Source organism: Natator depressus, chromosome 1 (assembly GCF_965152275.1).
Source record: "Natator depressus isolate rNatDep1 chromosome 1, rNatDep2.hap1, whole genome shotgun sequence".
In the NCBI taxonomy this organism is placed as follows: domain Eukaryota; kingdom Metazoa; phylum Chordata; order Testudines; family Cheloniidae; genus Natator; species Natator depressus.
Genome location: NC_134234.1, coordinates 184439545 through 184455068, shown reverse-complemented (window position 1 = coordinate 184455068; position 15524 = coordinate 184439545). Strand labels below are relative to the sequence as shown.

The 15524-nt window shown below is 46.5% G+C and overlaps 1 protein-coding gene and 1 non-coding gene across 2 annotated transcripts in view; one reads left to right on the top strand and one right to left on the bottom strand.

Annotated features, from left to right (window-relative positions):
* MPZL1 (myelin protein zero like 1) overlaps positions 1 to 5919 on the bottom strand; it is a 61088-nt gene extending 55169 nt beyond the window's left edge. The window contains exon 1 of the mRNA XM_074972255.1: positions 5810 to 5919. Within this exon, the coding sequence (XP_074828356.1) occupies positions 5810 to 5906 (97 nt within the window). The 5' untranslated portion in view covers positions 5907 to 5919. The remainder of the gene's footprint in view (positions 1 to 5809) is intronic.
* An 8969-nt stretch (positions 5920 to 14888) lies between these two features.
* On the top strand, positions 14889 to 14960 carry TRNAP-AGG (transfer RNA proline (anticodon AGG)). Its single transcript has one exon. It is a non-coding gene; the product is annotated as a tRNA-Pro (tRNA).
* Positions 14961 to 15524: the final 564 nt, after the last annotated feature.

The following is a 15524-nucleotide window of genomic DNA, read 5'->3' as shown; positions in this document are numbered from 1 at the left end:
CTGCTTTAGGTAGAACAAAACAAATTGATTAACTACAAAAGATAAATTTGAAGTGCTTTGACTTATTATCACAAGTCAGATTTGGTCAAATGAAATAAAAGCAAAACACATTCTAAGCTGATCTTAACACTTTCAGTGCCCTTACAACTTAGATGATTCCCACTACTGGCTAGCTGGCTACCCTTCAGCCAGGTTCTCCCCTTTGATCAGCACTTCAGTCACTTGGTGGTGGTGTTTTTTGATAGAGGTGGAAGAGAGGAAGAGCATGGCAAACATCTCTCCCTTTTATCATGTTCTTTCTTCCCTCTTGGCTTTGCCGCCCCCTCCCCCTGACCCTTCAGGGTCAGGTGAGCATTACTTCATCGTCATCCCAAACGCGAGAGTCCAACAGACCCTTTGTTGCTGCCTAGGCCAGTGTCCTTTGTTCCTGAGAGGCAGGCTGGGCTGGGTTTGACCCACACCTCATCAGGGCATGTATGAACTGCCCCTCTGTTCCTGGAGAGTTTTGCCTGGGCTTGTTTTAAACCATGAGGACACATTTTCAGCCTCAACTATATACATGAAATTACAACCTATAACATTACTATAACAACAATGCTCAGTGCATCATGAGCCTTCCGAAGGCACCCGACATGACAAACTTTGCACTGAATACCACACAATTATATTAGAAGGATGAACATAGGGGTGCAGGGTGTTCCCCCGAGAAAAAGAGCTTTCAGTCCCTTCTTACCTATTGCTGACTTGGGAGTAAGTCCCAGCATGGAATTTCTCACTCTACCCATGTACAGGATAATGGGTGTAGTTTACTTCCAAGATGAGGAAGCTATTTGGGGAATTATGTAACATGAGGGTATAAGGCCACCTAAAGGCAATATCCTACTAATTCAAAGACTAATTTAAGTATCCTCTCCTTTGAGCTCTGTCTCAAGGCAAACATTCTGAAATCTGGCAGGGGACCCACTGACCTTCCAAAGTGAGATGAATTCTTCTATGGATTGCATGTATCCAATAGGCACATAGGCTAGCAACACAACTAACTCTGTATAGTGTATATAAAGCCTTGTAATTATGCTGTGGGGCAGAATCTAAGCCAGTCACAAGAAGAATAGGAAAACAACATTTTGAAGACTTATTTTCTCTACATTAAAATACGTAATTCAGTGGTGGATTCAGGGTTCTCAACCCGAGGGGCAATGAGTTATTGGTGGTATCACTTTCAATTATACTTCTTCCCCCTCCCCTGCCGTGGCCAAGGGGGGCAGGGGTGGGCATTCGTTGTGGCCTTGCTCCTACCCCACAGACTTGTCAACACAGCTCTGTGGTCTATGAGGGCATGAATCAGGAAGCATGCTTATGTGCCGTGCACTAACCTTGCTGGTGCAATATAAAAGGTACCTAGTTTGCCTTAAGGTAGCACTACAACTATGTGAACTAGGAACCTTCCAGTTCACGCCAACAGTGCTTACGAAGGGCAGTGAGAGTGCTCATCTACCTATAAGACTGAGACTCTTTGTAAAACCCCATGTCAGCTACTCTACCAGTCAGCACTCCTGCCCAACACCATGCCTAATCTCAGACACCGGCACCCTGACAGCAGGATTGTCTGGCTATGTAGACTCCCTCCTCAGGCCCTACGCTACCAGCACTCCCAGCTATCTTCGAGACAGCACTGACTTCCTGAGGAGACTACAATCCATCGGTGATCTTCCTGAAAACACCATCCTGGCCACTATGGATGTAGAAGCCCTCTACACCAACATTCCACACAAAGATGGACTACAAGCCGTCAAGAACACTATCCCCGATAATGTCATGGCAAACATGGTGGCTGAACTTTGTCCTCACCCATAACTATTTCACATTTGGGGACAAAGAATACCTTTAAATCAGCAGCACTGCTATGGGTACCCGCATGACCCCACAGTATGCCAACATTTTTATGGCTGACTTAGAACAATCCTTCCTCAGCTCTTGCCCCCTAATGCCCCTCCTCTACTTCTGCTACATTGATGACATCATCATCGGGACCCATGGAAAAGAAGCCCTTGAGGAATCCACCATGATTTCAAAAATTTCCATCCCACCATCAACCTCAGCCTGGACCAGTCCACACAAGAGATCATCACTTATTAGTACCGTAGTGTCCAGGAAGTGGGTCACATAACCACCACCTTATACTGGAAACCTACTGACCTCTATGCATACCTGCATGCCTCCAGCTTTCATCCAGACCACACCACACAATCCATTGTCTACAGACAAGCTCTACGATACAACCGCATTTGCTCCAACCCCTCAGACAGAGACAAACACCTACAAGATCTCTATCAAGCGTTCTTACAACTACAATACCCACCTGCTGAAGTGAAGAAACAAATTGACAGAGCCAGAAGAGTACCCAGGAGTCACCTACTACAGGACAGGTCCAACAAAGAAAATAACAGAACGCCACTAGCTGTCACCTTCAGCCCCCAACTAAAACCTCTCCAACGCATCATCAAGGATCTACAACCTATCCTGAAGGACGACCCATCACTCTCACAAATCTTGGGAGACAGGCCAGTCCTTGCCTACAGACAGCCCCCCAACCTGAAGCAAGTACTCACCAGCAACCACACACCACACAACAGAACCACTAACCCAGGAACCTATCCTTGCAACAAAGCCCGTTGCCAAGTGTGTCCACATATCTATTCGGGGACACCATCATAGGGCCTAATCACGTCAGCCACACTATCAGAGGCTCATTCACCTGCACATCTACCAATGTGATATATGCCCTCACGTGCCAGGAATGCCCCTCTGCCATGTACATTGGCCAAACTGGACAGTCTCTACGTAAAAGAATAAATGGACACAAATCAGACATCAAGAAATATAACATTCAAAAACAAGTCGGAGAACACTTCAATCTCTTTGGTCACTCGATTACAGACCTAAAGGTCGCAATATTACAACAAAAAAAACTTCAAAAACAGACTCCAACGAGAGACTGCTGAATTGGAATTAATTTGCAAACTGGATACAATTAACTTAGGTTTGAATAAAGACTGAGAATGGATGAGTCATTACACAAAGTAAAACTATTTTCTCATGTTTATTCTCTCCCCCGCCATTGTTCCTCAGACATTCTTGTCAACTGCTGGAAATGGCCCACCTTGATCATCACTACAAAAGGTCTCCCTTCCCCCCCACCCCGCTCTCCTGCTGGTAATAGCTCACCTTACCTGATCACTCTTGTTACAGTGTGTATGGTAACACCCATTGTTTCATGTTCTCTGTGTATATAAGGTCTCCCCACTGTATTTTCCACTACATGCATCCAACGAAGTGAGCTGTAGCTCACGAAAGCTTTATGCTCAAATAAATTTGTTAGTCTCTAAGATGCCACAAGAACTCCTTTTCTTTTTGCGGATACAGACTAACATGGCTGCTACTCTGAAACAAGACAAGTCTGCCTTTCCAGATGTTTTAGTACATGGATTGTTTTTCAGAGGGGACTGGTATTGGATATTTTGCATTTCCTTTCAGCCACTACCACCACCAATGATTAGTGTCACTTCTGCAGTGAAAGAAAGCTAAGCATCTGATAGCTACCACCTCCTCCACATGAGTCATCTCACAACAAAGAGAAAACTGCTTAATAGAAACTACCCTATTGCAGAGTGGGATTTAGTAGCCCGAGGGAGTCTTGTTCTCCAGGGATGTTCTAACCTGTTTTGCATAAACTCCATGCCACACGTGAATTCCAGTGTTTCACCTCCACACACAAACAGGTAGCAGTCAGCCAAACATACAGCCTTTCTTCTGCATTGGCTAATTCATCCACGCACAGGGCACACATCCAATTTGTTCCCTACTTGCAGTTATCAGAAATTTCAGAAATGTGCTACCTACCACCACACAAACACTTCACTTCCCAATACCCAAACTGAACTTGAGGGTTAACTCTGCGATATAAGTGGTGGCTGAATGCCTCTGGGCAAGAAACTGTCAAAGATTTCAGGGTTTTCCCCATTGCGTGAAGGACATCTCTGAGCAATTGTGTATTGTCTCCCCTCCTGTTCGTGAGTGCCTAACTTCTGACAGCTACAGCAATTCCTTACATGAAAGTAATATTAGCAGAACAGTTGTGTATTTTAAGCTGTCAATTAAGGGTCCGTCTACAGTGGCAATTAACAGCACTGCAACTTGCTGTGCTCAGGGGGGTGTTTTTTCACACCCCTAAGCAAGAAAGTTGCAGCGCTGTGAAGTGCCAGTGTAAACAGTGCCCCAGCACTGGAAGCCGCGCTCGTTGTGTGCCGTGACCACACAAGGCACATTAAAGCACTGCTGCAGCAGTGCTTTAGCGTTGCCAGTGTAAACTAGCCCTAAATTTAGCAGATGGAGGAGAGGAGATCCAACCCCATGTGACTAAGCAGCTCTCCCTCAAGTCCACTATCAAGTGTTCCTCAGACCACCATTTGGGAATCTCTGCCTTTGAGATGGACACTGCTCTGTGGATAGAGGACATCACTGCCAAGAGTGAGCAGTCCAGCACTTTTCACTATCAAAATAAATTTTCAAGGAAGTTATTTTCTACAGTTTATACCCTTCTGGACAGGGTTTACCCAAGACCACATATGATTTTCTCTTTGCCATGTAAGACAGGGTTTTGGTTTATATTTAAAAGCATTCCTACCAACTTGGGATAGCACCATTCCAGAACCAGGAAGTAAAACGATTTAAGAAAGGGGAAACCCAAATTAGTCAGTTTCATTGCAGGGCCTAACGGAAAAAGCAAACGCATCAGATTTTAGAAACTACAGTGAGAGTTTCAGGGGATGGATCACTTGATTATTACCTGTTCTGTTCATCTCCTCTGAACCACCGGGCATTGGCCACCGTCAGAAGACGGGATACTGGGCTAGATGGACCTTGGACTGACCCACTATGGCTGTTATTAGCCTAGTGCTTGCTAATAGATACAGTATTAACAGTAGTTTCTCTTGAGTGTCCCTTTAATATCACAGAATTTTCTCCAAGTGACTGGACACTTGGAAATGCCCAGGAAACAGCAACAGGTATGGTGGGGGATTGGCAGGATAGGCTATACCCAGCAGTAGCTTCCTTCTTAACCAGGTTAGGTTGGTATCCTTACAACTGCCCCTCTACTCTGTGCCCAGTGGTGTATATCAATTCAGACCCCAGGACCGGGTGCCCCATTTCCGAAGCAGCTGCAACAACACAGAATTTAGCTCTGGCCGGAACCCCGCAATGCTTTACCCACTTCTTCCAGCTGGAAGCCACCAGTCCAGTCCCTACAGGTACAGGGGAAATCCTCAAGGCCCCCAGTCAGACAGCACAGCCTAGGGGACCAGGCTCCTCAAGGACTTTCTGCTGCTGCTGCTGCTGCTGCTGCTACTGCTGCCGCCGCCCTCAGGTCCAGGGGTGGGATATCGTCCAAGGACGCAAGCGACACGTACGTTTTAAAACAGCTCCTCCTTGGAGAGCGTTTAAATCTGGTCACCGCCAGCCAAGCCCCGCGGCAGCCGGGGGCCAGGGTGGGGCGGGCCGGGCCGGGGAGAGCGTGTTTCCCCCACAGCTGCTCCCACCCAGCCGCACCGGGGCGCCCCCACGGCCGGCGCGCCCAGCAGCCCAGAGCCGCCGGCGAGCGGCCACGGGCCCAGGACACGCCCGCTGCCGCGGAGCCCCCGAGAGCGGCGCTTTGCGGGTCTCCAGCCCAGGCGCCGCCCCGCCCAGGGCTCCCCGGTCACCGCGGCCGCTCCAGGGGAGCCCCCCGCCCGCCGGCCGCCCCTGCACTCACGGAAGCCCAGAGCGGCGGCCGCCGCCGCCGCCAACATCAGCGCCGGAGCCGCCACCGGCCGCCCCGCACCGCCTCCTGCTGCTGCCGCCGCTGCCATTTTCCTGCCGCCGCCTCCCCCTCCCCGTGCCCCCATTGTCCCGGCCCCCGGCGCAGCCCCGCCCCTTCGGGCCGGACGGTGGGCGGGGAAAGGGGCTCCCCGCCAGGAGATGGGACGGAGGAGCCGTCAATCGTGCACGCCCCCCGCGTCCCGCCCACCGCCTTGTCCGGTCCCGCCCCGCGTGTCCGATGCGGCTATGTGATTGGCGAGTTGGTTTGTCATTCGCTAGAGGAGCGCCCTACCAGAGAGAGGAGGGTCGTTGCCTTGGCCCCGCTTTTGCCCACTTCGCCCCGCCCCTCCGTGGAACACGTGACGCTGAGCGGATGCAGGGGGATGCCGGGGATGTTCCCCCGTTGCTGGCGGACTGTGGCTTATGTAGCCCGGGCCGTACCGGTGTGACGGGCTGCACCCCAGCCCCAGCCCCAGCCCCAGTGCCAGCGCCAGCGCCAGCTCTGCGCGCCCACCCCTCCCCTTCCCGGCCAAGCCACCAGGGCTGCTCACTCTTAATGGGTGTGGTTCTTAAAGCCCCAATGTCTGGAGTCGTGATTTTACAAGCACCTGAGCTCTTTATTTATTTATTTAATGCTTCTAGCCCTCACTGTTGTGGAGAAGAGCTTAGGGGCTCAAAAACCAGCAGACAAATACCACCCTTCAAATTTATTTTAACAATCTCATTAATTTTATGTCAGCCTCAGGCTTTTGGGGAACTCATTTATGGACTGAGCAATACTGCCCCAGTGCCCACCCACCCCACTCTGTCCCAGTCTCTGCCATTTCCACTCACCTTGCTGCACCCCAGCCTGCACCTCACTGACCACCTGCCTTCAAGTTTTAGTGTTCTTCATTGTTTAGGTCTTAAAACAGTAACAAATCAATAGCAGATCATGAACTGTAAGGATGAAGGAATTTTATTAAAGTTAATGTTTAAAACCAAATTTATACACAAGGTAAGAGGGAAGGTACTGTACAGCTGGGGTCGGGCTTGGGTTATGGGGGACTGCAAGTATTGGTTACAAGGTTCACGAGGTACATACATATCATATAGCCAGCATAGATCCAGTTTTGGGGTGTAGGAGTTTTTAAAGCGTCAGTGGATAACTGGGCTCGGGTATGCCACCCATGGAATGTATTAAGAGTCCAAGTCAGTATTGGTGTAGAGAATAAGTACATGGGTGGGGTGTGTCCCTCGGTTTGTCAGGGAAGGAAGTGGGTTATTTCCCTGGTCGGTGGTTTCGGTTACTCAAACTGCTACTGGTGGTGTCCCCTTATGTCTTCCGTGTAGATGTCTCTAGACCACCTGATGGTGTCGGACACCATGAGCTATCTCATGAGCCAGGCGTAGCATCGACCGACTCCGCATGCTCTCAGTACCAGCTCGTTGTGGGGGTCCCATGCGCCCAGGGCTTCCACGATCAGGGTATGTATCTGGACCTTGTAGCCCTGGGCTCTCAGGGTGTCGGCCAGTGGGGTGTAGTTCAACACCTTCTGTGTTCAGGCCTCAACCTCTTCAAACACACTTGTCCTTTCCTAGCCAATCTGACACTAGAAAACTGCAGAGCAGCCACAGTGCTACCTCGGCAGCCTGGCTTGTTTTCACAGATAACAGCTTCTTCACTGGAGAGAGCAACTATCAGACCACATAGTTTTATTGAAGACCACACAAATGAGAGTTCTATTTGGGCTGGGTGAAAGCTGGACCTGGTTTATGCGTAGATTGATAGGACACAGGAGTATAACATTTTGCTCAATTTCATGAGGCAAGAGCCTGACAGGTGTTAGGGAGAGGATAGAATTATGTTTTCAGATGGGATTAGTTTTTGATTATTGGCATCACTATAGGGCAGAATTGAGGTTATATGAATGCTTTAACTGTGCATTTCCAAAACTTTATTTAAATTTCTTTTAAGTTTAACCTTACTTCTAGGATTTATAATGTATGTTTTAAGCATAGATCTCTTTGTAATGTTTTTCACCCTAAATTACTTAGTATACGCTCAAATTTAACTCAGTGTTAATTTAACTTTTATCTGGGAATACTGATTAGAAAGAAAGTGTCCCCGTTCTGCTCTGTGGTCACAATTCAGTTAGTTTTTATGCATGCATAATATCTGCTTGCAAAACTGCAGGTGTTTTGTTCTAGCTGGTGTGGCAGCTGGAAAGGTTAGGCCCCACTCTTCACTCCCATCTAGTAACATGGGTTGGATTATCCTTTCAGATAATACCAGTAGTAAATTCAGATAATACCAGTAAATTGGTTAGTCTCTAAGGTGCCACTAGTACTCCTTTTCTTTTTGCGAATACAGACTAACACGGCTGCTACTCTGAAACCTGTCATTATGCAAGGCACTGCATTTAGCCGTATGGAGTGGAAATCCATCAACTTCATGAAAAAACTTGTACAGATACAGACAGACATCATCTTCCTTTCCAAATGCAAACAGATGGACATCGTACCAAAAGGACTGAAGGTAAAAAATCCATTACAATCTACATACCATACAGACTATGCTGATAGCTTGTGCCACACGCTCTCAAAGAAACTGCGGAACCACCTGATCAACATACTCTACAGCAAACAGGGAAAGATTAAGAATGAGCTCTCAAAACTGGATACTCTCATAAAAAACCAACCTTCCACACAAACTTCCTCGTGGCTGGACTTTACAAAAACTAGACAAGCCATTTACAACACACACTTTGCTTCTCTACAAAAGAAAAAGGACACTAAACTATATAAACTACTATATGCCACAAGAGGCCACAGCAATGGTTCCCTTAACCCACCCAGCAATATTGTTAACCTATCCAACTATACTCTTAGCCCAGCAGAAGAATCTGTCCTATCTCGGGGCCTCTCCTTCTGCCCCTCCACCCCCACGAACATGATACAGTTCTGTGGTGACCTAGAATCCTATTTTCGACGTCTCAGACGCAAGGAATATTTCCAACACACCTCTGAACAACATACTAATCCACAGAGACCTTCCTACCAACACTACAAAAAGAAGGATTCTAGGTGGACTCCTCCTGAAGGTCGAAACAACAGACTGGACTTCTACATAGAGTGCTTCTGCCGACGTGCACGGGCTGAAATTGTGGAAAAGCAGCATCACTTGCCCCATATCCTCAGCCGTGCAGAACACAATGCCATCCACAGTCTCAGAAACAACTCTGACATCATAATCAAAAAGGCTGACAAAGGAGGTGCTGTCGTCATCATGAATAGGTCGGAATATGAACAAGAGGCTGCTCAGCAGCTCTCCAACACCACTTTCTACAAGCCATTACCCTCTGATCCCACTGAGGGTTACCAAAAGAAACTACAGCATTTGCTCAGGAAACTCCCTGAAAAAGCACAAGAACAAATCCACACAGACACACCCCTGGAACTCCGACCTGGGGTATTCTATCTGCTACCCAAGATCCATAAACCTGAAAATCCTGGACGCCCCATCATCTCAGGCATTGGGACCCTGACAGCAGGATTGTCTGGCTATGTAGACTCCCTCCTCAGGCCCTACGCTACCAGCACTCCCAGCTATCTTCGAGACACCATTGACTTCCTGAGGAAACTACAATCCATAGGTGATCTTCCAGAAAACACCATCCCGGCCACTATGGATGTAGAAGCCCTCTACACCAACATTCCACACAAAGATGGACTACAAGCCGTCAGGAACAGTATCCCCGATAATGTCACGGCAAACCTGGTGGCTGAACTTTGTGACTTTGTCCTCACCCATAACTATTTCATATTTGGGGACAATGTATACCTTCAAATCAACGGCACTGCTATGGGTACCCGCATGGCCCCACAGTATGCCAACATTTTTATGGCTGACTTAGAACAACGCTTCCTCAGCTCTCGTCCCCTAATGTCCCTATTCTATTTGTGCTATATTGATGACATCTTCATCATCTGGACCCATGGAAAAGAAGCCCTTGAGGAATTCCACCATGATTTCAACAATTTCCATCCCACCATCAACCTCAGCCTGGACTAGTCCACACAAGAGATCCACTTCCTGGACACTACGGTGCTAATAAGTGATGGTCACATAAACACCACCCTATACTGGAAACCTACTCACCGCTATTCCTACCTACATGCCTCCAGCTTTCATCCAGACCACACCACACGATCCATCGTCTACAGACAAGCTCTACGATACAACCGCATTTGCTCCAACCCCTCAGACAGAGACAAACACCTACAAGATCTCTATCAAGCATTCTTACAACTACAGTACCCACCTGCTGAAGTGAAGAAACAAATTGACAGAGCCAGAAGAGTACCCAGGAGTCACCTACTACAGGACAGGCCCAACAAAGATAATAACAGAACGCCACTAGCCGTCACCTTCAGCCCCCAACTAAAACCTCTCCAACGCATCATCAAGGATCTACAACCTATCCTGAAGGATGATCCATCACTCTCACAAATCTTGGGAGACAGGCCAGTCCTTGCCTACAGACAGCCCCCCAACCTGAAGCAAATACTCACCAGCAACCACACACCACACAACAGAACCACTAACCCAGGAACCTATCCTTGCAACAAAGCCCGTTGCCAAGTGTGTCCACATATCTATTCAGGGGACACCATCATAGGGCCTAATCACATCAGCCACACTATCAGAGGCTCGTTCACCTGCACATCTACCAATGTGATATATGCCCTCATGTGCCAGGAATGCCCCTCTGCCATGTACATTGGCCAAACTGGACAGTCTCTACGTAAAAGAATAAATGGACACAAATCAGACATCAAGAATTATAACATTCAAAAACCAGTCGGAGAACACTTCAATCTCTTTGGTCACTCGATTACAGACCTAAAGGTCGCAATATTACAACAAAAAAAACTTCAAAAACAGACTCCAACGAGAGATTGCTGAATTGGAATTAATTTGCAAACTGGATACAATTAACTTAGGCTTGAATAGAGACTGGGAGTGGATATGTCATTACACAAAGTAAAACTATTTCCCCATGTTTATTTCCCCGCCCCACCCCCCACTGTTCCTCAGACGTTCCTGTTAACTGCTGGAAATGACCCACCTTGATTATCACTACAAAAGGTTTTTCTCCCCCTGCCCACCCCGCTCTCCTGCTGGTAATAGCTCATCTTAAGTGATCACTCTCCTTACAGTGTGTATGATAACACCCATTTTTTCATGGTCTGTGTGTATATAAATCTCCTTGCTGTATTTTCCACTACATGCATCCGATGAAGTTAGCTGTAGCTCACGAAAGCTTATCCCCAAATAAATTGGTTAGTCTCTGAGGTGCCACTAGTACTCCTTCTCTTTTTATCAGTAGTAGTGTTACCTGAGGTTTTTTTAACCCAAAGTTCTTGGTAATTTTTACTCTGCGCAAGGTGGTGTCAGGAAATAAATCAAGGGAGACATGGCCGTTCGACTGATAGATGGCTGGCACAAACAGGACAACACAAGAGTGTTTTCACTTAAAGCTAAACTTTACTTTGTCTCAAGCACTTACACACATCTGCAACAGGTTAGTAAAACACCCCCAACCCTCGATAATTACCAAAGCTGAGCAAGGCTTTCAAGTGGCACCGTGACAGGCTTCAGCTGGCCAGGCTTCTGTCTGCCGGTGGAGACCAAGATGCGTCCAGAGAGAGCGTCCCTGAAGAGCCCCTTCTGAGAAGTCCCACTACCTCAAACTTTTTCCCTTTATTTATACATTAGTAATACAATGACATATCCCTTAAAGAAAACTTGCTAAGTAAGCAGGTTTAAAAGATCAAGCACCTTATGATTGTTGATTAACCAGAGATTTTTTTTTTCAGAGTGTCCATGCCTTAGGGCCCTGACAAACATTCCCGAGGGTGCATATAAACGGACTTCTTGTTTTTCTAAAATACATGCATCAGCAATTTCAACATTCTTAGCAGGAAGGGCACGGGGTCAAGCCACCCTGTCTGTGGCACCCAAAACCCTCTCCCCTCCTGTCTTGCTTACGCTGAGGCCTCTGCATGACCAATTTAGGACCTGCTGACTTGGCTACTTTTAGCAATAAGCAAAAATGCCTCAGTATGGCCTGCTACCTTGACTACTATTAGCAATAAGCCATAGTGGTTTTAAGCACTTTACTGGTTCACTATTTACTACGTACAGTAGGATTGATGGATTAGGAAAATAGAAGGTCTCTGAGGCTTTTTCTCGTAATGCTTCCATTTCCTAGTTTGATTTTCCCCGATGCATTTGGGTAAGGGTAATTCAGTGTGTTTTCCCATTTCTTTCAACAAAGTTGAATTATTTTGGTTGTTGTAGTTTTTCCACCTAAAGATCATTGTCTTTGCCTAGTTGACCTGCACAGCCTATGTTCTGAAGCAGGTTTATAGTAAATATTGGTTCTTTTGCAGACTTGGGGGTAGTTTCATGGAAGACAGGTTAGGGGATTACTGCAGTCAAGTCACTAGGCTGCTGTTATATACACAAAAGAGGACAGAGACATGGTTACATCCCACTTTTATTCCCATCTCTTTCTTGAAGATCTGATTGGTGGGGGTGGGGGGGGGACAATCTCTTTAATATTTAAATAACTGATGAACACATTTAACCATGTTGTATGTTATTCTACTCTGTAGCAGTTTTAAAATTCATTGCTGGGTGCATCTTGCATCAAACAGGTTTTTAAAGTGTATCAGGCAGAAAAATGACTTCCCCTGTCTTCTAGGGAGACCCTGGATTCCCATGACGTTAGGACCAGTTGAGGATAAGGCCACTGCAGAGGCTTACCTAGTCTGATTTCCAGTTAGTATTACACCTCAGTTTTCCTTCTCAGATGATTCTCCAGCCCCCAGTATAGTTAAATCACTCCAGCTAAGTCACAAAAGTCTACCCCTTTCAGAATTAGAGTCCAAACAGAAACACAAACAACAAAAATTTTTCTCCCATCCTCTTGCCATACATAACCATTGCTCAAAGGATTTGTCCTGTTCCCAAACAGCCTTTCACCTGGGTCCAACATCCAGCCCTCCTGGTCCTTAGTCAGTCCCTTCTCCTCCCTGTTGACAGGAGCAGCTGTACCTCTGCACAAGGAAGATCACAGGGGAACCCACACCTACCCTCTACCACAAGTTACCATCCTGGGATGTGAAACAATTATATCTGCCCCATAACAAACTGTCCCATCTTTACTTCCTAGAGCCTCTGCCAATATGCAAAAAGAAAAGGAGTACTTGTGGCACCTCAGAGACTAACAAATTTGTTTGTGCATAAGCTTTTGTGAGCTACAGCTCACTTCATTGGATGCTCACCCTTGCCTCCTCACCAGCCCCTTTTCTAGCTAGTAGCCTCCATCTTAACAGAGCACTCCCACCTAATCTTTCTCCTAAATAGCCTGCCCTTTTTTTATCCCAGCAAGCTTGGTTTAGTCACATACTTCTCCTTGTCATGTGACTCCTACGTTCATTCCCTTCACTTGGGGAGGTGGGCTAAGCCTCACACAAGAGCAGCTGAGCCCGAAACCACTTAAAGTGTCAGCTCACCCTGTGAGTTGTAAGAGCATCTCTCTTCAAGTATATTTGGATGAGGCCTACTCTGGACCTATTCTTTTCAGGTAATAAACATGAGGTACAAAAGACTGAAGTGTCAAAAGAGGAGGTGCTGGAACAAACTTTTTAGATTGTCCTGCAGATCATACTGGTGGTTTTGTTTTGTGCACATCATGTCCCTATGTGGAAACTATGAGTCCTAGTGTTCAATATCCCATCTTGATCTGAGCTTCCATGATTGCTCAAATGGGCAGCAGGATGCAGCATTCAGTGCTGCAAAAAGCCTATTTTGATCCAAACAGAGCTGCTTGAGAACTCTGCAGGTCCCACTGTGGAATTGCTCAGTCTCAGTCCAAGCAATATGGTTCATATATTGCATGGTCCACCAAACAGTGCACCAGTTCACTGCCTTGGAGTGGTCCTTTCCAGAGAAACTACAGGTGCAAGAATGGTGTTCCAGCTCAATTAAAACATCCTCTGTATTAAAATGAGCACAGCTGCAGCCTACATTGTAGAAAAACATAGCGCTTCCCTTAGATCACTCCTAGCGTAAGCCAAGGCTCAGAGATCATGCTAAGAAATAGACTATTGTAGGTGAAACTGAGCTCAGAATGTAACCTAGTCTGACCACCTTTAGAGCTGCAAAACCTTATCTTTTGCAAAGCCAACCAATAATAACAATGCTAAGATAATTTTTAAAAATCCAAATACAGTGACTGACTCATAAGACGGTAGGAGCAGATCTAATTTTGTTCTGAGTCCTGACTCTCTTATATAACTGTACTTCAGCACCTGGATGCTATGGTGATTGGTTCTTTGTAAATATGACAGGCAGATAGGTGTATAATGCCCAAGAGACTTTTGAATAAAAGCAGACACCCCTATGCCCATGTAGCATCCCACTGGAGTCAGTGAGGATCCTCACAGTTGGAGGAATCCATCTGTGTGGCTCAGATTGCAGGGTTGGGACCATAGTTATTAAATTAAATATTTGTCTATCATTAAACAAGGTGACTTTGCTGCTTGACATTGTTATAACAGCCTGTTTTCTGTGGGCTTTTATTCCTTCTTAATTTTGAGCTCTTAAATGGTCTATAGATCTTGTACTGGGTCACTGCACAGAGGTGAATTTTTCCCAAGGAGAAGGCAGCTCTTACAGATCTGAAGGATGAAAAGGGATCATGCACTGGCCCTCAGGCTTGATTAAAGAGTCTGTGCAGTCATATGTGCATTATTAGCTCTATTACAAATAATAGTATTGTTTATCTAATTAATTAATTTGAGTCTAATAAAAATTCTAATAACAAATGAAGGGGTAATGAACGATCCTTGGTGGAAGAACCTACATAGTGGGCAGAATAGAGCTAGCGTAACAACTGGCTAAATCAGAAATATCCACGTGGATAGGATTGAACCAACGTTAGCTTCCTTTGCAGTAGCTAGAAAAGTGCTTATGTAGTGGCTCGTTGGTCTAGGGGTATGATTCTCGCTTAGGGTGCGAGAGGTCCCGGGTTCAAATCCCGGACGAGCCCTGTTTTTCTCTTCCCAACACTTTAACAGTTCTACGATCATTTTACACTGTTTTTATTGAAAGTACATTTACACATCAAGATAAAAGAAATGAGGAAATATCTGCAACTAAAAACATGGCCCTCTTGCTTTCTGTATTGAGAGTGCATTAATTTGAATATTACATTTATTCTCACTGCTTCGTGAGTCCCCTCGCCTCCTCCACACGGACTATTATTAGCCCCACTTTTCCCACAAGTACCCCCATACATCCTCCTCTTCTTCGTCCTCTAATAATATTGCTCAACCCTTTAATGAGACTAGCATTACGGGGCGGGGGACTACGTAGAGAGCCCAAGGGGGGCAGGGAAGGCGGCAGGAAGAAGGGAAGAAATACATCTTGGGGTGCACGAGGACAGCGGATGCTGCCTGTGTATTTCCCCTCTCCCCCTGTGCCCCCTGCTTCGTCTCCCTATGACCCTGTCCTCCCCATGTTCCTATGCCCTCCCTAACCCTCCTTGTCACGGGGGTACACCTCCCCCGTATTTACAAAGGGAAACAATACAGCAATCTCTCTTTGCCTGCCT